At 35.4% G+C, this 23,232-nt stretch overlaps 1 protein-coding gene across 1 annotated transcript in view; it reads left to right on the top strand.

Annotated features, from left to right (window-relative positions):
- Positions 1-23,232, top strand: part of FCHO2 (FCH and mu domain containing endocytic adaptor 2) — a 119,452-nt gene that overhangs the window by 14,973 nt on the left and 81,247 nt on the right. The window contains exons 2-5 of the mRNA XM_068990613.1: positions 4,850-4,941; positions 17,384-17,458; positions 22,720-22,861; positions 22,952-23,104. Coding sequence (XP_068846714.1) covers positions 4,850-4,941; positions 17,384-17,458; positions 22,720-22,861; positions 22,952-23,104 — 462 coding nt within the window. The remainder of the gene's footprint in view (positions 1-4,849; positions 4,942-17,383; positions 17,459-22,719; positions 22,862-22,951; positions 23,105-23,232) is intronic.

Here is a 23,232-nt window from a genome sequence, read left to right as displayed (position 1 = left end):
TCAATTTTAGAACATGTTTATCCTCCCAGTGATTAGATTATGCCCGCTTAACAGTTAATACTCTTTTCTACCCTCAACTCTGTAGATTTGCCTGGTCTTACATTTTGTATAAATGGAATCATACAATATATAGTCTCTTGTGTCTGGCTTTCACTTAGTAAAGTGCTTATGAGGTTAATCCATAAGGTCCTATGTGTCAGTGTTTGTTAATTCTTATTGCTGATATGTATTCCATTGTGTGACTCTACCTCATTTTGTCTCTCCATTCATCAATTTGAGACATTTAGGTTGTTCCCAACATTAGATTATTTTTGGCTTTTATGAATAATTGCATCATGCTTTTTTTTTTCTCACTTACGTTATGTATATCTGGGCAGATTTAAGAGATTAATACTTAATATTCGAGTGCAAGTTTTTAATGCAATTAAAAAACACTATATTTCATTGTCGGATATGCTATCATTTGTTTAAGCAGTAATGTTAATGGATGTTTTTGAGTTCTGTTTTTTCACAATTATAAACAGTACTGCAGTGAATATTTTTCCACGTTTATCTTTGTATGTGTGTTTTTGTGGTATAGATTTATAACTGTGGAATTGCTGGGCAAAGGGCATGAAAATTTACAGTTTTAGTGAAATACTGAAGACCAGAAAACACCTTTAGTTATACTTCTACTTGATGATAAAACTGTTGTCTATTTGCTTGTACATTTGTGTATTTGTAGTTAGCTAAGAAAAAGCAAGCTCTGCTTGCTTGAGTTAACAGAATATGTTAAGATAAATTTTTTTGTGTGTTGGAAAAAAAACATACTACCAAAGGGAAATGGTCCTCGATGGGGATAAATTGGATTTGGGATTAGCATGTACATACTACTGCATATAAAATAATCAGCAGGGACCTACTGTATAGCACTGGGAACTTTATTCAGTATTCTGTAATAACCTATATGGGAAAGTAATCTGAAACAGAATGTGTATATGTGTATGTATAACTGAATCACTTTGCTATACACCTGAAACTAACACAGCATTGTAAATCAATTATATCCCAATATAAAAGAAAATTTAAAGGAAATTATAGGAACATATCCACTTCAAGGTCTAAGATGATAAAATGGATATGTAATTCAGAAATATTTCTTGTTATTTTACTTGTCTTTGAATTAGAATAAAAACATTCAGTTCAGTTCAGTCGCTCAGTCGTGTCCGACTCTTTGTGACCCCATGAATCGCAGCACGCCAGGCCTCCCTGTCCATCACCAGCTCTCGGAGTCCACTCAGACTCGTGTCCATCGAGTCGGTGATGCCATCTAGCCATCTCATCCTCTGTCATCCCCTCCTCCTCCTGCCCCCAATCCCTCCCAGCATCAGAGTCATTTCTAATGAGTCAAGTCTTCGCATGAGGTGGCCAGAGTACTGGAGTTTCAGCTTGAGCATCATTCCTTCCAAAGAACACCCAGGGCTGATCTCCTTCAGAATGGACTGTTGGCAGCTATTAAAAGATTAATTAGAACTTGCATGGAAGTACTTGTAGTTTTAAGAAAACTGGTTAATCTCAAATGGTGACAGAATTATGAGTTAGGATTGCTAGTTTCAAGAGTGGTCTTCCCCATCTCCCCAGAATTTCCAGTTTTTTTCAGGGGAAGATACTGCAGCCACACGTGTCTAGCCCTGAGCTCTAGTGCTCCGTCTCCTGCTGTATTTCACCTGTGTATAGATGTGTGTGTATGTAATACACTGTCATCTCTTATCAAAAGCTATAAAGCAAGTTTTGATAAGGTAATAGTAGGCTTGGGTTCTTTTTTGGTACTTACCTTTGAACACTTCACTTTAAGATACATGTATATTTGTGTGTGTGTGTGGAGATAGAGCCACTTGAAGTATTAAAATTTTTGCTTAGTTTTACCAAAGAAAAGTTAATGATCCATTAAATATTTGTGTAACAGGTTTGTGAAATTAAGAAAACAGTGCCTAGAATTGGGCGTTTTTACACTTTTTAGAGCATCAAATGAGTGAGTGGGCTTCCCAGGTGGCTCAGTGGGTAAAGAACCTGCCTGCAGTGCAAGAGACACCAGAGATACGGGTTTGATTCCTGGGTGGGGAAGATCCCCTGAAGGAGAGCAAGGCAACCCACTCCAGTATTCTTGCTTGGAGAGTCCTGTGGACAGAGGAGCCTGGCAGTCTGTAGTCCATAGGTTGCAAAGAGTTAGACATGACTGAACACAGCATAGCACCAGCTTATTTCTAATTTGAATATGCATAACCACTGAGCGACTTCACTTTCACTTTTCACTTTCCTGCATTGGAGAAGGAAATGGCAACCCACTCCAGTGTTCTTGCCTGGAGAATCCCAGGGATGGGGGAGCCTGGTGGGCTGCCATCTCTGGGGTCACACAGAGTCGGACACGACTGACGTGACTTAGCAGCAGCAATGAATATGCATGACACACATTGGGAACCTAACTTAGAATTATGTGCCAGTGAGAACTGGCAGTTGTCAGGGAAGATTTTTGGGGACTGAGAGCTCCAGACTGGATTTCATGATTTTAGATTTCAGATTTGTTTTTCTTTCAGGGTTCATGACTATATTATGGGAGTTGGTGGATAGTTTAATTATTTGTAGTTTCTGTAGTATATTCAAGTAAATCTCCAATCTTGGAGATTTCAGGCCCTTGATTATTTTGTCTGTAATTTTATTTACTAATCTTCATGTTGTTTTTCTTGCTTGCTATAGACTAGAGATAATGGTTACCTCAGAGAATGTTATTTTGGTTGGAATAAATTTGCATGAAAAACCCAGAGAAAGTAAAGAACTAAAGTTAGATCATAATTTATTTTAAATGTGAAAAATTATAGAAGCAAAAATGGATGTGTTTAGATTTATAGGAGAACTGGAGAAGGAAATGGCACCCCACTCCAGTACTCTTGCCTGGAAAATCCCATGGATGGAGGAGCCTGGTAGGCTGCAGTCCGTGGGGTCACAGAGTTGGACACGACTGAAGCGACTTAGCAGCAGCAGCAGCAAATTTATAGGAGACTGTAGTTGTATATCCTTGATAAAATGGAAATGGATGTTCAGAATGCTCGGGATATTGTTTGTATTACCTCATTACATATATTTTAATTTTTTGTATATGTAACAGTCTGATTACTTGCTATGCTAGCTGACAGGTTTATTAGGAATCACTTCAAAATAGCCGGAAGTTTCCATAATGTGTTTCCTGTTTTTGTTGAACTGTGGAAAACTAAGTCTCAGATTGCATAATACTTGCTTTTGGCATTGCTTTCTATTTCCAACAAATATGTTCACTTCTTATTATCACTAAGTGAAGTGAAGTGAAGTCGCTCATTCGTGTCCGATTCTTTGCAAGCACATGGACTGTAGCCTACCAGGCTCCTCCGTCCATGGGATTTTCCAGGCAAGAGTACTGGAGTGGGTTGCCATTTCCTTCTCCAGGAGATCTTCCCGACCCAGGGACTTGATCACTAAAGAAAAACTAAAACTGCTGATTGTAAAAAGAGTTGTTGAACTTAGTTTATACGCTTTCATTTCACCCATAAAATTTCTATTTCTAATGTTTTCTTTGTTATTGCTTGCTAATTTAAGTTTGTATTGGATTAAATGGCTCTAAGATTTTCTAGGGTTCTATAATAGTCTGGTTCTGTTAATTTTCCATTAGTTGAGGTCATGGGGTTGCAAAGAGACACAGCTGAGCGACTAACACAGCCAGTAGTCTGTTACTGCTCTTTTATTAGAATTTTACCTCCTTTCTCATATCTCAAGTTAAGTTTACTGAAAGACTTATATTAGCGATTATAAAATGCTTTGTGGTGTTTAGTGCTTATGTGATTAGTAAATGCTGTTTTGACTCAAAAATCAAGATTTAGTTATTTTATAGTGTAGACTCTGAGTTAAATAATCAGGAATCCCTCAATATAGGTAAAGGGATTGACATGGGATTTAGTAATGGTCCATGTTTATCTTTCCTAAAGTCAGTTCAGTTGCTCAGTTGTGTCCGCCTCTTTGCGACCCCATGCACTAAAGCACGCCAGGCTTCCCTGTCCATCACCAACTCCCGGAGCTTGCTCAAACTCATGCCCATTGAGTCGGTGATGCCATCCAACCATCTCATCCTCTATCATCCCCTTCTCATCCTGACTTCAATCTTTCCCAGCATCTGGGTCTTTTCTAATGAGTCAGCATCAGGTGGCAAAAGTATTGGAGTTTCAGCTTTATCATCTGTCCTTCCAATGAATATTCAGTATTGATTTCCTTTAGGATTGACTGGTTTGAGTCCAAGGGACTCTCAAGAGTCTTCTTCAACACCACAGTTCAAAAGCATCAGTTCTTTGGTGCTCAGGTTTTTTTATGGTCCAACTCTCACATCCATACATGACTACTGGAAAAACTGTTGTTTTGACTATGCGGACCTCTGTCGGCAAAGTAATGTCTCTACTTTTTAATATGCTATCTAGGTTGGTCATAGCTTTTCTTCCAAGGAGCAAGCCTCTTTTAATTTCATGGCTGCAGTCACCATCTGCAGTGATTTTGGACCCCAAGAAAATAAAGTCCTAAATCACACTGCATTTTTTTTACTTTCAAATGTGTTTCATTAATATGTGCTTAATAGTGATTATAGAGTGTGTATATGTATGTTGTGTATATATGTGTATGTAATGTACAGTTTATCAAAGCCTATAGTATTCCTTTGATACAGTTTAAAATTATACAGCGAGGAGCAATGCTTAACTTAAGGAAAACAGTTCATTTGAACATTGGAATTGCATAGTAGTTTTGCTTAAGTAATTTTGATCTCTTTTGTTAAACTAAAAATCTCTTTAAATTGTAGGGGGAAAAGAATAGTGGCTTTGACGTCCTTTACCATAATATGAAACATGGACAGATATCGACAAAAGAACTAGCAGATTTTGTAAGAGAAAGGTATGTATTTTTTAATAAGTTATTTAGTAATTGATCATTGAGAAACATTTCAGAATATGAATAATGGAGAAAATTTTTAGTTGGATTTGAACAAAAGTAATCAACTACTCTTTTAAAAAAGTATACTCTTTACACTTTAAAGTAGTGGTTCTCTGTCATCTATACACTGCGGACTAAGTAGTGGCTCTCAGTGGCATTGATCTGGTTTGCAGATCACTGCTTGAGAATATTATCTATATATTTCTTATTAAATATGCTAGCAAGGTGATAAAACAGGAATTTTGTAGGGTGAGAATTACTGTTTCTTTAAACAAGTATGTCATTAAACATACTAAAATAACTTGAGAAGACTTAAGTTTTCTGAATTTGTCATTTAGCTATATATAGTTTTATGACTTTTATTTTTAAAAATCCTTAATTATGTGTTTTTAGACTGTGCAAATTTATAAAATATAGTTTTCTTTAATACTCTTAGAATATAATAGTCAATTAAAAACTGTTAGTATCAGCATAATTTAATTTGATTAAGGCTATTTTGTGGCTGGTCCTACTTGGTAATTTTTATGTGAACACATTTAAAATGTTTTCCTTGCTAATATAGGGATATGTTGCCTTTAGATACAATATGCCATTCATTTATTCTTTCCATATATATCCCACATCTGCTGTGTGTCAGGGAATGTGGCGATAAGGATTCAGCTTCTGCCTTCTTGGAGTTTATCAACTTGTAGCAATTGAGGAACTAGGTAACATTAGGCAAATCCTCTTTGACTTCCACCTTTCTGCTGCAGTTGAAAGGGGAACCATAAGCCCTAAGTGCTGTGGATAAAGCTGTCCCTTACTGACACACTTTCCATCACTAGAGAGAGTGAAAGGAGAGACAGTGGAAGTCTGCATCTCCTGGCCCATCCTCTAGCCTCCATCTCGGCCAGCACTTACATCGCTACTATAATTATCTACCTTGCTACCAACAGGGCAGTTGTAATTATGCCTTTTAGTCCTGTTTGTGTCAGTTACTATAAGAAGTCCAGGACTCCTGGGTCATCCTTCTTTGTTCAGAATCTGACCCATGAATGTTTCTGTGGGTATTGAGAAAACACCTCCTTCCACCTGACCGCTGCTGCTTTATTTTTCTCCATAGCACTTAATAGCCACCTGATATGAGTGATATTTTACTTATTTAGCCTGTCTCTCCCTACTAGAATATAAATCCCACAAGAACAGGGTTTTGTTTTTTTTCTTTTTTGCTTATTCATTGTCCTGCACTTAGGATAGAGCTTGGCCTTGGTAGGCCCTCAGGAAACATTTTTTGATAGAATGAGTTTCTAACAGCACTGTCCTGATCCAAGCTATCATTATTGTTGCCTGGACTGTAGCAATAGTGCCTAACTGTCCTATCTACATTCATTATTATTCTCCTGCAATTTATTCTCTGTACTGCAATTGGAGGTTTCTTTTTCAGACTACAGTTTGAAAGTTCAAAGTGAAGTCTTTCAAAGTTCAGTTTGTTACTTCTGTGGAAACCACTTCAGAGGCTTCCCATTGCTCTTAGGAGGCCTACATGGTATGACCCCAAATTGCCTTTCAAACTTAGCTCACACCAGACTTATGTTTATTTAGACTCCTTTTTCCTCTCTGGAAACATTGGCTATTTTATTGACAGGCTTTTATCAATCGAAGTTTTATATATGCTTAGTCCTTATTTATACGTACTGACCTTAGAGGTCAGCAGTGTATTAATACTCACCTTTCCAGGATTGCCTTTCCTAATCTCTTTGACTAGGTCAAAATCACCTTTTATAATCTCTCTCAAGATCACATATCTCTTTATAGTATTCAAAAAATTTTGTAATTTCTTACTTTTCTTACTTGTTTCTATGTTCTCCTATAAGGGAAACAGTATACAATGTTCTGTTGTATCCCAGTGCCTAGCAGAGAGCCTGAAACAACTGGATACTCATATTTCTTGAAGGAGTGAATGAGAAGGAAAAGAAGAAACGATGTGCACACAGACATATGCTATCCACTAAGAATTTGTGTGTGTGTGTCCTAAGTCACTTCAGTCGGGTCCAACTCTTTGCAACCCTATGTACTTAATAGGGTCTTTGTCAGCCTGCCCGGTTCCTCTGTCCATGGGGTTCTCCCAGCAAGAATACTAGAGTGTGTAACTGCCCTCCTCCAGAGATCTTCCCAACCCAGGGATTGAACCTGCCTTTTTTACATCTCCTGCACTGGCAGGCGAGTTCTTTACCACTAGTGCCACCTGGGAAGCCCAAGGGTTTGCATACACTATCTCATTTAACTGTCGAAACTCTAAATCTCATTTTATAGATAAGACAACTGGGGGCCCAGAAAGGTTGAATAACTTCTTAAGCTAATCATTCAGACTTTCTTTCTCTCATGCCCTTGTAATTCTTTCCTCCCCTCTTCCATGCTTCCTTCCTTTCTCTTTCCCTTCTCCTTTGCTCCTTCTTTCTTTTCCTTCTCTCCCTCCCTCCCTCCCTACAGCTTTATTGAGGTATAATTGACGCACAATATATTGCATATATTTAAAGCGTAGAGTTCAATACATTTTGACACATGCATATACTCATGACCATCACCACAAACAAGAGAGTAAACATATTTATCTTTCCTTGGTAATTCCTTCCTTCTCTCCCCACCCTGCCATACATAAGCTAATACTAGTTTGCTTTTGATACTTAGGTTAGTTTGCATTTTCTAGTATTTTATCTGAATGAAATCATGCAGGATATACTTAGTTGTCCAGTGCTTTCACTCAGTATAATTATTTTGAGATTGGTCCATGTTGTTGCATGCATCACTAATTTATTCTTTGCTATTGAGTAGTGTTCCATTTATGGATATATGGTAATTTTATCTGTCAAAGGAAGTAAGTTATGCCTATTTTTTGAACTTTCAATTAATTCTGTAGAAGGTATTTTTTCTGACTTCTGTTATTCAGCACTGTTGTGAGATTCATTTGTGTTGAGTTTACTTATAATGCTGTTTAATTTCAAATTATGTAAATATACTGAATGTATTTATCATTACTCTTGACAGACATTTGGGATGTTTCCAGGTTTTTGCTTTTACAAGTAATACTGCTTTGAATATTCTTGAACATGTGTCTCAGTGTACATATATTTATATTAGTTAATTAACCCTGGTGTAGAATTTAACAGGATTCCATGGGCAGAGGAGCCTGGTGGGCTACACCCCATGGGGTCACAAAGAGTGGGACATGCCCGAGCGACTAATGCTTTCAGTTTTACTTTCATTTACCCTGGAGTAGAATTGCCAAGTCTCAGAGTATATGTATGTTCAACTCTAGTGGATAATGCCAAATAATTTTCCAAGGTGGTTGAACCCATTTACAGCAGCAGCAGCCTTGTTGGAGAGTTCCAGCTGCTCTGTGTCCTCAGCAACACTTGGTTTTATCTATCCTTTTATTTGAGCCATACTGATAAGTAGTACTCATTGTGGTTTTAACTTGTATGTCCCTGATGAATAATGAAATTGAACATCCTTTCATATATAATTGGCATGTTTTCTTTAATGAAGTACCTGTTCATCTTTTGCCTGTTTTTCTGGTTTTTCTTTCCTTTTAAAAAATACATTGAAAAAAATTCTTATATATTCTAGATAAAAGCAATTTGTCAGTTATTTGTTGCAGGTTTGCATAAACATGCTTGAGTTTTTTATTTTGATTTTTATGTCCAGCAGCCTGGGAGTTCTTTCTTATTCTGGCAGTTTTATTTATCTGTAGATTCTTTGGGATTTTCTGTGTGTTCCGTCGCCTTGTGAAAATGACAGTCTGCCTCTCCCTTTTCAATCTGTGCACGTTTTCTTCGGTCTCTTATTGCGCTGGCGTACACCTCCAGTGCAGTGCTGAGCAGAGATGGGGATGAGAGGCGCCCTAGCCTTGTCTCCAGTCCTGCATCACACTCAGATTCTTATTCCAGTGCTGCTCCCTACTGTCCGTCAGATTGTGGAAATTCTACTTATTGTTTTGTAAGGCTTTTGTTTTCCTTTTCAAGAAAATCGTGAATGGATGTTTTCTTTGTTTTTATTTCTTTTGTTAATCTGAATTACATTGAATTTTGAACTTTCTAGTCCTGATGTAAGCCAGATTTAGTGGAGATGTATTAATCATTTTTATACATTAGTAGAGCTGTTTGCTGCTATTTTATTTTGTATTTTTGCATCTATATTTATGAGTGAGATTGACCTGGAAATTTCCTTTCTCTAAATGTCCTTCTTAGGTTTTGCTAATCAAGATGTGTTGGCATCATAAAATGAGTTGGGGTATATTCCTTGTTTTTGTATTCTCTGGAAAAAATTTGTGGAAGATTATAGTTTCTTCCTTATGTGTTTTATAGAATTTGCTGGTAAAACCACCTGGGCTTGAAATTGTCTTTGTAGGAAAGTTTTAAATCATGTATATAATTTTTAAAATAGTTACAGGACTATTCAGATATTGAGTTTGGTAAGTTGTACTTTAAGGAGTTTTCCCTTGTGTAAATTTTCAAATATATTGGCAAAAAGTTTTTCTTATGTTCTTTAGAGAACTTTTAAAATTGTCTACAGGATCCATACTGATGTCTTACTTTTTATTCCCAATACTGGTTATATTTATCTTCTCCCTTTTTTCATGATCAGTCTCATTGGATGTTTGTTGGTTTTAATAGTTTTTATGAAGAACCAGTTATTAACTTTGCTGATCTCTTTTTATATATTTTCTGTTTTGTTAACTTCTATTCTTTATTTCCTTAAACTTTGTGTTCAATTTGCTGTTCTATTGCTAAATTTTGGGGAATGGATGCTTAACTTAATAATTTTCAACTTTTTTCTTTCCTGATATATTCATTTAACTCTGTGTATTTCCCTCAAGCCTTGCTTTTGTTGTACTCTATTATTTTTGAGAAATAGGATTTTCGTTGTACTTTGTTTAAATATATATTTAAAGTTTCATTGTTTTCTTTCTTACCTCTGTGGGTTATTCAGAAGTGTATTTCTTAATTTCCAAATATGTATTCATTTTTAAAGGTAAATTTTTTCTTTTTCAAGCTTAATTGCATTGTGGTTAGAGAACATACTCTATGATTTCAGTGTTTTGAAATTTGTTGACACTTGATTTATGGACCAGGATAGAGTCAATTTTAGTAAATATTTTTACCTACCTGAAAGTATTTTGCATTTGCTGGATATCAAGTTCTCTATATATTATGGTAAATTTGTGAATTCTGCTCTTCCAATTCTAATATATTCTCATTGTTTTTTGTTTTTTTAATCCTGCTCATTTTATCAGTTTCTGAAAGAGCTGTTTTGAAAATCTTATATGTAGATTATGAATGTTCATCTATGTAGTTCTGCCACTTTTTACTTTGTATATTTGGGGCCGTATGGATAGAAATTTAGAACTAGTACATCTTCAGGTAAATTGAACTTAAAAAAAAATTTCATTCTAAAGTGTCCTATTATATCTCTAGCAGTGTTTTTTTGTGTTGAAGTCTTCTTTATTTAGAGTTTCATGTTTTTGCATTTAGTTAGTATTTGCATGATATTTGTATTTTTTTCCTTACCTGTATTGTTGTGGTGTAGATGTGTTTCTCGTTTGTTTTTAAAGCCATTTTCACAATCTTTATTCTTTAATTGGATCATTTAGTCCTTTTCATCAGTGTATTTCCAGATATATTTAGGCTCAAATTTGTTGTGTCAGAGGCTGTCAGACTTTCTGTGTAAAGGCTTTTTGTTTGATTTGGTGTCTGTTGCAGCTATTCAGCTGTAGTGTTTGTTGTTGTTGTTGTTGTTGTAATGTATGTATTTGTTTGGCTGCACTGGGTTTTAGTTGTGGCATGTGGGATCTAGTTTGGTCACCAGGGATCCAGTCCAGGCCCCCTGCATTGGGAGCTCAAGAGTCTTAGCCACTGGACCACCTGGGAAGTCCCTCTGTTCTTTAATACAAAAGCAGCTATGACCAACATGTAAATAAATGAGTACGGATGTGTTCTAATAAACTTTAGTTATGAAAACAAACAATTGGCCAGATTTGCTGATGGTGCTGCAGTTTGCCAACATCTTTACTATTTTAATATTTTTTTCTGTTTATCTTACTTGTTTCATATTTTGTCCTTCTCTTTCTTATCTTTTGGCCTTAAATATTTTTTATTCTATTACATTTTTTTCTTCTCTCACCTTAGAATTAATAGCCTCGTTTTTTAGTAGTTAACCTAGAGATAGTAACATACTTCCTTGATGTATTAATTTCTAGTAATAATTGCTACTTTTATGATCTTCCTGAAATGCAGGAACCTGAAGAACACGACCACCTCCTGACTTAGATGCTTCATATTCCATTAGTGAGTACGTGTGTTTAATTTTTTACTCTGGAAATTAAAAGTTTTCTATTGTTAAAACACTTTTTATTATGGAAATGTATACTTATATGCCATTTTTGTGTGTATTTCTTTAGCTTTTTATTATAAACCACTAAGTAATGAACTAGTTTCAACAGTTTTTAGTATTTTTACAGTCCTGTTTAAAACAGTTCTCTGACCTCAAATTACTACCTGTCCATAGACACTTATGTGTAAGTGTCCATAGATACTTATGTATGTATCTCTAACAGCTAATGATTTAGAGGACAATAATATTACCCAGGTAACAAAATTAATGATAATTAAATATTTTAAATATCTAGTTCACTTGTTCAAGTCAGGTGGTTATGTTTTTTTATATGTTTTGTATAGTCGTTTTTTAGATTTGTTATTTTACTTTTCCTCTGGTGCTTTTGTCCTGGATCGCTTTTCTTCTTTTCAAAAAACATCTTTTAATACCCCTTAATGTGGATTTTCTGGTGATAAATTCTCAGTTTTTGTTGGTCATATCTTTAATTTATCTTCATTTAAGAAACTTTTTGTTATGGACACTTTCAAACATGAAATATTAGGGCAAAGGAAAACGTTAAAACTATGAATATGCAATTAGCATGTTCTAGGATGTGGGACCCTCTACAGAACAAATAATTTGGTTCCTTCAACATCAAAAAAACAGTAAGGAAAGGGTGAGGAAAGCTACAGATAAAGAGACTCAGAAATCACATCAGTTAAACATAATGTATGAATCTTGCTGTGGTCCTGACTGGAGAAGTTCAGTTACATGTACTGTGTGTGTATATGGCAGTTGAGGAAAACTGAGCACTGACTGGCGATCCGGTGACATTGGAGGACTAATACTATGCTTTTAGATAAGTAACATACTGTGGTTCTGTTTTTGAAATTGCCCTTATCTTTCACAGACACATCTGAAATGCTAATGGATGAAATGCAGCGTCTTTGAGTCTGAGATCTGCTTTATAACAGTTCAGTAGTAGCGGTATGGAATAGATAGAACAAACCTGGCTATGGTTTAACCATGCTGAAGCACAGAGATTGCACATGGAAGTTCACTATATTAAGATCCTAGCTTCTGAGTAAGCTTCATACATGTTTGAAAGTGTTCATAATAAAAAGTTTCTTAAATGAAGGTAAATTAAAGATAAGACCAACTAACAAAAACTGAGAATTTATCACCAGAAAATCCACATTAAGAGGTATTAAAAGATGTTTTTTAAAAAGAAGAAAAGCGATCCAGGACAAAAGCACCAGAGGAAAAGTAAAATAATTTTAATAAGTCTAAAAAATGACTATACAAAACATAAAAAAAATAACCACCTGGCTTGAACAAATAAACTAGACATTAAAAATATTTAATTATCATTAATTTTGTTAGCTAGGCAGTATTATTGTCCTCTAAATCATTAGCTGTTAGAGATACATACTAAGTGTCTATGGACAGGTAATAATTTGATGTCAGAGAACGGTTTTAAACAAGACTGTGAAAATACTAAAAACTGTTGAAACTATATTACAATTCATTACTTAGTGGTTTATAATAAAAAGCTAAAGAAACACACACAAAAATGGCAGATAAGTGTACATTTCCACAATAAAAAGTGTTTTAAAAATAGAAAACTTCTAATTTCCAGAGTAAAAAATTAAACACACATTCTCATAATGGAATACAAAGCATCTAAGTCAGGAGGTGGTAGTATTCTCAGGTTCCTGCGTTTTTAGGAAGATGATAAAAGTACCAATTATTACTAAAAATTAATACATCAAGGAAGTATGTTAAAATCTCTAGGATAACCACTTAAAAAATGAGGCTATCACTTCTAAGGTGAGAGAAGAAAAAAATGTAATAGAATAAAATGTAGCAACTAGATAAAATTCAGTTCAATATTTTGATGAGACTACTTCATCGGCAATATGTATACTTCCATCAGAGACATATAATATTTTGTTTGGTTTTATCTCTTTCATGATGTTAGTAGCCATTGATGGTCATCACCTAGATCCATTGTTTTATTAAGGGTTTACTTTCATTTGTATTTTTGCTGGGTATAGTATTCTAGTTGGAAGATTTTTTTGGTTATTTTTTAGGAACAGTTTTAGATTTGCAACAAAATTGATAGCCAGGCTCCTCTGTCCATGGAATTCTCCAGGCAAGAATACTGGAGTGTGTTTCCAATTCCTTCTCCAGGGGATCTTCCTGACTCAGGAATCGAACTTGGGTCCCCTGCACTGCAGGCAGATTTTTTACTGACTGAGCCACCAGGGAAGCTGAAATTGAAAGGAGGTTTTGTGTGTGTCCCCGTCCCCAGACACGTAGCCTTTCCATCATCAACATTATTCATCAGAATGAGACTTTTTTTTAACCACGAATGAATCCACATTGATACATCACAATCATCCAAAATCCGTAGTTTACCTTGGGGTTCAGTCTTGGTGTTACACATTCTATGGGTTGGTCAACGTATGATGACATATACCCATCATTATAAAGTTCTGCGGAATATTTTCACTTGTCTAGAACCCTTTGTGTTCTGTTTTAATGTTTCCATGGTTTTGCCTTTTCGAGAATGTCATATGTGTAGTTGACTCTTTAACACAGGGTTTAGGGGTGCCAACCCTCTGTGTAGTTGAATATCATGTATATTTTTACAGTGGACACTTCATATCTGCAATTTTGTATCCATGGATTCAAACAGCTGTGGATCATTTAGTAATCTGTGTGTAAGTGGTCCCACATAGTTCACACCTATGGTCCTCAAAGGTCAGCTGTAGTCGGAATCAGACGGTATGTGATAATAGCATTCTTAGGTTGGCCTTTTTTCACTTAGTAATATGCTGAATAATGTTCCACTGTCTGGATGTGAATTATTTATCCATTATTTATCAATTCTATCTGTTCTACTAAAGGACAGACATCTTGGTTGCTTTTCAGTTATGAATAAACCTACTGTAACCATTCTTGTGCGTGAACATAAGTTTTCAACTCCTCTGAGTACATAGCAAAGAATGCAATTGCTAGATTGTAAGGTAAGAGTCTTGTGAAGTGGCTGTACTATTTTGCGTTCTCACCAGCAATAAAAGAGAATTTCTGTTGCTCCACATCCTGGCTGTTGTCAGTGTTCTAGACTGGCCATTCTAATAGATGCATAGTGGTATCTTGTTTTAATTTACGTTTCCCTGATGACATGTGATGTAGAGCATCTTTTCATATGCTTGTCTGTCGTCTGTATGTTATCTTTGGTGAAGAGTCTCTTAAAGTTTTGGGCACATTTTTTAATCAGGTTGTTTTCTTACTGTTGAGCTTTAGGAGTCAACAATATATTTGCGATAACGTTTTTTTCTTTTTTTTCTCATTCTTTTGGAAATAATTTATCCCAGTCTGTGGCTTGTCCTCTTATTTTCTTGACATCTTTCACAGAGCTGGTTTTTATTTTAATGAAGTCCAACTTACCAGTGAATTCTTTCCTAGATTGTGTCTTTAGTGATTTATCTAAAAAGACATCACCATAGCCAACGTCATCTTAGTTTTCTCCTATGTTATTTTCCATGAGTTTTATGGTTTTGCATTTTACTAGATTAAAAAAAATTCTTCAAAGATTATTGCATTGTACTGTTTAGATGTTAGCTGTCAGTCTAATTAATTGTTCCTTTGAAGGTAACATTTGATGGTGGGAAGGGTTTAGCTGCTTTTAGATTTTCTTTTTGTCTTTGACCTTCCCCAGTTTTACTATGATGTGACTTACCTTTTTTTTATTTTTATTAATGTGTACGTATCTTTTTATTTGTCCTCTTAGGATTTGTTGGGCTAACTTGAACCTGTGGTTTGATAGCTTTTATCAGTTTTGGAAAATTCTTCAGCATTATCTCTTGTAGATATTTCTTCTGACCTGTTCTTACTTTCTTTACATGTCAGACATTTTTGCATTGTCCTTTGTCTTTTATTTTTCTTTCCTGTTTCCCAGTCTTTTGTTTCATTGAGCTTTTTTATTAAAATTAATTTTTGTTGGATTGTAGTTGATTTTACAATATTATATTTTAGTTTATGTTTCACTGAGCTTTAAAACAGAATAGATTCTTCTCACCTCTCTCTAGTTTACCAGTTCTCACTACAGACTATTGGAGATTGGAAACAGGAACCCACTCCAATATTCTTGCCTGGAGAATCCCATGGACAAAGGAGCCTGATGGACTTTAGTCCATGGGGTCACAAAGAGTCAGACACGACTGAGTGACTAACACACACTACAGTGTATTAAATCTACAGTCTAACTGCATCTGTTGAGGTATTAATTTTGGTTATTGTATTTTTCAGATATAGAATTTATATTTTTATAATGCATAAACTCAAAAAGTCTGAGCTTTATCATATTAACATTTGGAACATTGTTAAATTTGTTTCTGCTGATTGTTCATCTTATCTTCTTTCTTTGTGTGCCTGGTGGTGGAATGTGTTTAAGACAACCATGCAGGGTCCAGTATCAGAGTTTGAAAAGATAAGTTTGTAGTCACTTTGAGAGCTTGCCTACTTATGGTTCATCCTTAACTCCTTATGCTTACTCTTTGGGTCTCAACTTAAAGGATATGGATTTTCTCATGCTTCCCACCTGTGGCAAGTCTGAAGCTAGTTTTATATCCCTTACCTTATGAGGCTTTGCTCCATTTCTCAGTCTCAGCTGCCTCTTCTAGATGCCCCCAGGGAAAAGCTGCCCTACTTATCTGTCTCTCTCTGGATAGCCTCCTCTTGGATCTTGGCTTACTGATTCTTAACTGGTCTTTAGTTCTCTGATGCCCTTTAGGCATACCCCCCACCTCTCCTACTTTTCTCCTTTCTCATTGGAAGGTCTTTAGATCAATTTGTTATTACAGGAAATTGAACTATTTTTTCCTTGTTGTTTAACTTATTCACTGATATATTATTTCTGTATTAACTTTTAAAAAATTATCAAAGTACTACTCTTGTAATATAGTATATTAAAAAGACACATATAAGTTTAAAGAAGCAGGGAAAAAATCACAGGGCTGTCAGTGAGAGTCAGTTGCTATTAATAGTTCCTTTTTTTAAAAAAGTTTTTGTGGGGTTGGGTTTGGGGAAGAGTTTGGAGGTAAGCTTATTTTGGATATTCTGAGTTTGAGGTGATTAAAATATCTAGGTAGAGTTATGCTTGAGGCATTTAAATATTAAACAGATGATTTGATTCAAGAACAGGGTGTCGATCTGAATTTGCACATTAAAGACAATGTCAGTTGAACCTATCAAAGTAAATAAATGGAAGGCAGTGGTGGTTGTAGACTTCCTCTGTGAAGGGTAGCACAGATTGAGAAGGGATAGGGTAATTATGGGAGAGGTAAGATAGAACTTAACTTTTGTAGAGTTGGACAGGCCAAGACAGTATCATATTTTTTATTTGTAAGTTATGTGCCTATGGGAACATTTTTTTCTATTCTATATTTAATGGCTTTAGTTCAGTTTTTTTAGCATAAAATTCTGTATGCTGAATAATAGTAAGTAAAACACAATATTATAGTGTGAAATATTTATTTGTTAGTGTTTTAGATCTAATCACAGACTAGATTAAGAACTTGAAGTTCAGGATCTCATACTTGCTAATAGTCTTGTGCAGATGACTGTCATCAATCTCATATTCTATTAAGTGTGCATAATCATGAAATCACAGTGTTAATAATAAAACTATGTTAAACACAAAAGATTTTCATACTGAATCAGTTTGTATGTATAGAGAGAATATAGGAAGTGGTACTTTTGTTCTTCCTGTTCGAATAACCATTGTTACCAAAAAAAAAAGGGTGACTTTATACCGAAGTTTCTTGGTGACAAACATTATTCTAGTTCTATACCAGACAAGTTCTTTAAATAGATGTGCGCGAAGGGCATTTAAAGATAGATCAGAAATTCATGACCACATACCTACTTATTTTTAACATATACTTAGAGTTATCTGTTTATTTCTGCAGTTGTGATTATTTTGTATTTTCTGTGTTTGGTCATTAAACAAGAGCCCTTACAATATTGATATTTGATTTAACAGAGCTACAATAGAAGAGGCGTACTCCAGGTCAATGACAAAACTAGCAAAATCTGCAAGCAATTATTCACAACTTGGGTGAGTTAATTTCTTTGAACAGCTCTTTCAGTGTTGATTTAGCCAAAGTTTTTGAGAATAATAGGTTTCCATTAAAGATGTAATAGTTCATAAATATAAAACATATAATTATTTGTTTGAAATATGCCTATATGAATATATATTCTTGACTTCATAGAAAATACAGCCGAATTTGTTGAATCAGTTAATGCAAAATGAAACTTACTTTTCCCCCTTTAAAACTACATAGTCTTTCAGTAGTATAATTTTGGGATTATAAATGTTATGTGTTATGCACATTATTCTGGTTTTCTGTAAGTTCATTTACATTCTCTTGAACAGTGGTCTTTAAAAACTCACTTAATATAAATTTTATTGAAATGATTAAAATGCATTAGAAATGTCAGTTAGGATTTTATAGACTACCTTTAAATTTTCCCTTTAAAAATATGTGCTCAGGAAATGTTTTCTTTGAAAAATGAATATTATTAATAAGAATATGTTTTCAATGAGGTATACTTATAGCCATAACAACTCTGGAAAGAGTAATTGTGTAATTTGAATAATAACAAGTCTGGAAGGAATACTTAATCTGACTGACTTATCTAAAATTGGGAGAGAGATTATATTTTAACTAAGATGTTAAAATAGTCTTATATTTACTTAGTATAAAGATTTTTACAGTGATACTCAGTAAAAGATTCCTCTTCATCTGGGATTCTGATGAATCTATGATTCCCCTGAAATTTTATATAAGATTTTGTGTAGGTGTTAATCCATACCTCTGAAGGGGTGTATACCGGTTATCAGATTCACATATGGTTCTTATGATCTGAAAAGCTGGTTAAGAATGACTGTTTTATGAAAGTATTCTCTAGTGTAATTGGACGAGTTTAGCAGAAGTCTTGCTAGTTTGTAGCCCAGATAAAGGGGAGTAGGCCTCTTGGTTCATCCTCAGGGTGGTGACACTGTCCATTATGTAAGTGCTAACAGCCACAGCCAAGAGGACCTTCTGCAGCTCTGTTTTCACCTGGAGGAGAGTGGAGACTGGTAGCTGAGGGCTGTTTGCTTTCCTCCCAGTTGTCCTGCAGCTATTGCTTTCTTCCATGCAACTTCATTCTTCCTTCTTTTTCCCACTCTCTCCTCACTTTTTTCACATCCTCCTCTTTTTAACTCCTCCATGTAGACTTTGCCTCTTCTAAACGTAATTTCTTCTTCATTGACCAGAGTAGAAGGGCCACAGAATAACTGGAATAACAGAAACTAGCTTTAACCAATAGTTTTTTTTTTTACATATATGTAGCAAATTATTTTCTTTCATACACTCACTCTTTTAGGTTTCCAGTATGATTGATATTTTAGAAATAATATTTTAGAACAATTTTTATTGGAGTATAGTTGATTTACAGTGTTGTGTTAGTTTCAGTTGTACAGCAAAGTGAATCAGTTATCCATATATTTATATGTGTGTATGTGTGTGTATATGTATATGTATGTATATATATGCCCAGTCTTTTTAGAATTTCTTTTCCCATATAGGCCATGATAGTGTATTGAGTAGAGTTCCTGTGCTCTGCATATAGCGGAGGTGCTTATCAGTTATCTGTTTTATATATAGTGGTATGTATATGCCCATCCCAGTCTCCCAGTTTATCCTTCCCCACCCCTCGGTAACCGTAAGTTTGTTTGTTTTCTACATCTGTGACTCTACTTCTGTTTTTTGTTTTTTGTTTTTTTTTTTTAAGATTCTTTGCCCACGTAGGCCATTAACAGAGTATTGAGTAGAGTTCCCTGTGATATACAATAGGTTATTGTTAGTTATATTTTATATACAGTGGTGTGTATCTGTCAGTTCCTGTCTCACAGTTTATCCCTCCTCCCCGTTTTCCTGGTCACCATGTTTGTTTTCCACATCTGCGACTACTTCTGTTTTGTAAATAAGTTCATTTATGCCGTCCACACATGGGTAATATTGTATGATATTTGTCTTACTGAACATGTTCACTGAACATGAGGCCATAGTTTTAATCTAGGAAATTCTACCTTATTTTTAGTTACCAGGTGAGAGGTAGAAAAAAAGATGTTTCCTAATAAAGTTACTGACAACATTTCTGTCTTTGAAATGTATGCCTTTCATGAATAATAGATGTTATTTCATTTTTTCTGTTAGTGTTGTTACTTAAGATTATAAAGATTTTAAATATTACTGAAATTGAATTTTATCTTTTGAATTTAATTGCATTTAAACATATTTTGGATACATTAGTTTCATTTCTTAGTGCTTATTGTATGTTATTGTGTATTACCTGGCCAGAAAAAAGTTGTGTGTATCAACCTTTATAAAATGCAATAGTTGTAATTCCTTAAAGAAACCTTATTTAAAGAAATCTTATGCTGAACCTCCTTTGTTAAAGTAAAGGGACACTCTGATCTGTTTCGTGAAATCTAGACTATGAGGTATCAGGTTTACTTGAAGTGATACACATGTATTTTGGTGCTGTTGTGAGTGGATACTTTTCAGGTGTCCTTTTTTCTCTTGAAATTTTCCATCTAATTACTTGCCAGTTTTAGTGCTGATTAGATTCTAAAGTGGGAGGTAAGCTCTAATCAGAACAGTCCTATTTAAGTATTTATCCTCCTTGAACATTATTGTTACTGCTTAAAATGATTGTGTCAGTTAGCTTTCTTGCTGGCTAAGAAACACAGCAACTGGTAAAGAGTACATATTAGGATGAGTAATTTCTTTCTCTACCTTCTTGCCTTAGTGATCATTGCTACTCTTTGTTTTATCATAGAGCAAGGCAAATGCTGTTGAAAATATCTGATGAAGTACCTGAGGAAAGCATAGGATAAAATTATTCTTATATCATTCTCTACTGACCAAATTAGTTTAAACTGACCTTTGGCATCCTAAGTATTATCTACGATATTACAGTGTAGTAATTCTTGAAAGTACTTGAACCTGCTAAAAATATTAAATTCTCAATGTTGAGAAAAAGTGATAGGAAAATGTGATACATTCTGTACCAAGTGTAGTAGAAAGGGGACTGTCTGGTGGGTAAAATCTGAAACAAAGTTTCAGAGAACAATTCTAAAATAATTCTTCAGTTCAATTCAGTCGCTCAGTAGTGTCCGACTCTTTGCGACCCCATGAACCGCAGCACGCCAGGCCTCCCTGTCCATCACCAACTCCCGGAGTTCACTCAGACTTGTGTCCATCGAGTCAGTGATGCCATCTAGCCATCTCATCCTCTGTTGTCCCCTTCTCCTCCTGCCCCTAATCCCTCCCAGCATCAGAGTCTTTTCCAATGAGTCAACTCTTCACTTGAGGTGGCCAAAGTACTGGAGTTTCAGCTTTAGCATCAGTCCTGCTACAGAAATCCCAGGGCTGATCTCCTTCAGAATGGACTGGTTGGATCTCCTTGCAGTCCAAGGGACTCTCAAGAGTCTTCTCCAACACCACAGTTCTAAAGCATCAATTCTTCGGTGCTCAGCCTTCTTCACAGTCCAACTCTCACATCCATACATGACCACTGGAAAAACCATAGCCTTGACTAGACAGATCTTAGTCGGCAAAGTAATGTCTCTGCTTTTGAATATGCTGTCTAGGTTGGCCACAACTTTTCTTCCAAGGAGTAAGCGTCTTTTAATTTCATGGCTGCAGTCAACATCTGCAGTGATTTTGGAGCCCCCCAAAATAAAGTCTGACACTGTTTCCACTGTTTCCCCATCTATTTCCCATGAAGTGATGGGACCGGATGCCATGATCTTCGTTTTCTGAATGTTGAGCTTTAAGCCAACTTTTTCACTCTCCTCTTTCACTGTCATCAAGAGGCTTTTTAGTTCCTCTTCACTTTCTGCCATAAGGGTGGTGTCATCTGCATATCTGATGTTATTGATATTTCTCCCAGCAATCTCGATTCCAGCTTGTGTTTCTTCCAGTCCAGCGTTTCTCATGACGTAGTTAAATAAGCAGGGTGACAATATCCAGCCTTGACGTACTCCTTTTCCTGTTTGGAACCAGTCTATTGTTCCATGTCCAGTTCTAACTGTTGCTTCCTAACTTGCGTATAGGCTTCTCAAGAGGCAGGTCAGGTGGTCTGGTATTCCCATCTCTTTCAGAATTTTCCACAGTTTATTGTGATCCACACAGTCAAAGGCTTTGGCATAGTCAATAAACCAGAAATTGATGTTTTTCTGGAACTCTCTTGCTTTTTTGATGATCCAACGAATGTTGGCAATTTGATCTTTGGTTCCTCTGCCTTTTCTAAAACCAGCTAAGTCATGTGCAGATTTAACTTTTGCATGTTTAAATTCAGAAGAGTTTTTATTTTTTAATTGTATTTGTTTAATTGGCCACATTGCATGGTATGGCTTATGGGATCTTAGTTCCTTGACCAGGGGTTCAACCTGTGCCCTCTGCATTGGAAGTGTGGAGTCCTAACCACTGGATTTCCAGGGAATTTCCAGGAGCTTTTATTTTCAATGAAGCTTTTTAAATGGAGCACTACAGGGTCTAAAATTGAGATTTGATAATAGATTAATTTTAAACAGACTGATTAGAAAGTCTTCTGATAAAAATCTTAAGTAACCAAATCAACTCAGAAAATGACATAATTAAGAGAGGGTCATGGCCAGACCTGTGATATGAATTAAGTCATTTCTGTGTATCTGAGGTTATAAAAATATTTTATTTATTTATTTTTAAAATATAAAGTTATTTATTTTAATTGGAGGTTAATTACTTTATAATAACGCATATATATGGAATTTAGAAAGATGGGTAATGATAACCCTGTATGCGAGACAGCAAAAGAGACACAGATGTATAGAACAGCCTTTTGGACTCCGTCGGAGAGGGAGAGGGTGGGATGATTTGGGAGAATGGCATTGAAACATGTATAATATCATATATGGAACGAATCGCCAGTCCAGGTCGATGCATGATACTGGATGCTTGGGGCTGGTGCAATGAGACGACCCAGAGGGATGGTACGGGGAGGGAAGAGGGAGGGAGGTTCAGGATGGGGAACACGTGTATACCTGTGGCGGATTCATGTTGCTGTATGGCAAAACCAATACAATATTGTAATTAACCTCCAATTAAAATAAAAATATTTTAAATAATTAACCAAGGCCTAAAAAAATCAAGATCCGTCTTTCATTTCATTTGTGATTTAATTTAATCTCATCTTCTGTCCATTAGTTCCAGTGGTGCTATTTTGGAGCTTTAAACTTTTTTTTCCTTTTAGTAAAGTATTCCCATGTTTTCTTCACTTTAGAACATTTGCACCAGTGTGGGATGTATTCAAAACATCTACAGAGAAATTAGCAAATTGTCACTTGGATCTTGTTAGAAAATTACAAGAATTAATAAAGGAAGTTCAGAAGTATGGAGAAGAACAAGTGAAATCGCATAAAAAGGTATCAGTTATGTTACTCATTGGATTGGTTGGTCAGATATTGAATACTTTGTAGTTCCATTATTTTGATGAATCATTTCATACCTAACAGACTAAAGAAGAAGTTGCAGGAACTCTGGAAGCTGTTCAAGCCATTCAGAGCATAACTCAGGCCCTCCAGAAGTCCAAGGAGAATTACAACGCCAAGTGTGTAGAACAGGAACGCTTGAAAAAGGAAGGAGCTACACAGAGAGAAATGGAAAAGGTGATCATAATAAAAACAATACCTCTGTGTTTTCAAGGTGTTTTCAAATACAAGAGTGCACTTAATCTTTAAACACTCAAGAATGAGCTCATGTTAAAGATGAAAGTCACTGTGCATGAGTGTTGATG

Source organism: Capricornis sumatraensis, chromosome 18 (genome assembly GCF_032405125.1).
Source record: "Capricornis sumatraensis isolate serow.1 chromosome 18, serow.2, whole genome shotgun sequence".
Classification (NCBI taxonomy): Eukaryota; Metazoa; Chordata; class Mammalia; order Artiodactyla; family Bovidae; genus Capricornis; species Capricornis sumatraensis.
Note: the sequence above shows the minus strand (reverse complement) of the source record. Positions and strands in the feature narration are given on the sequence as shown.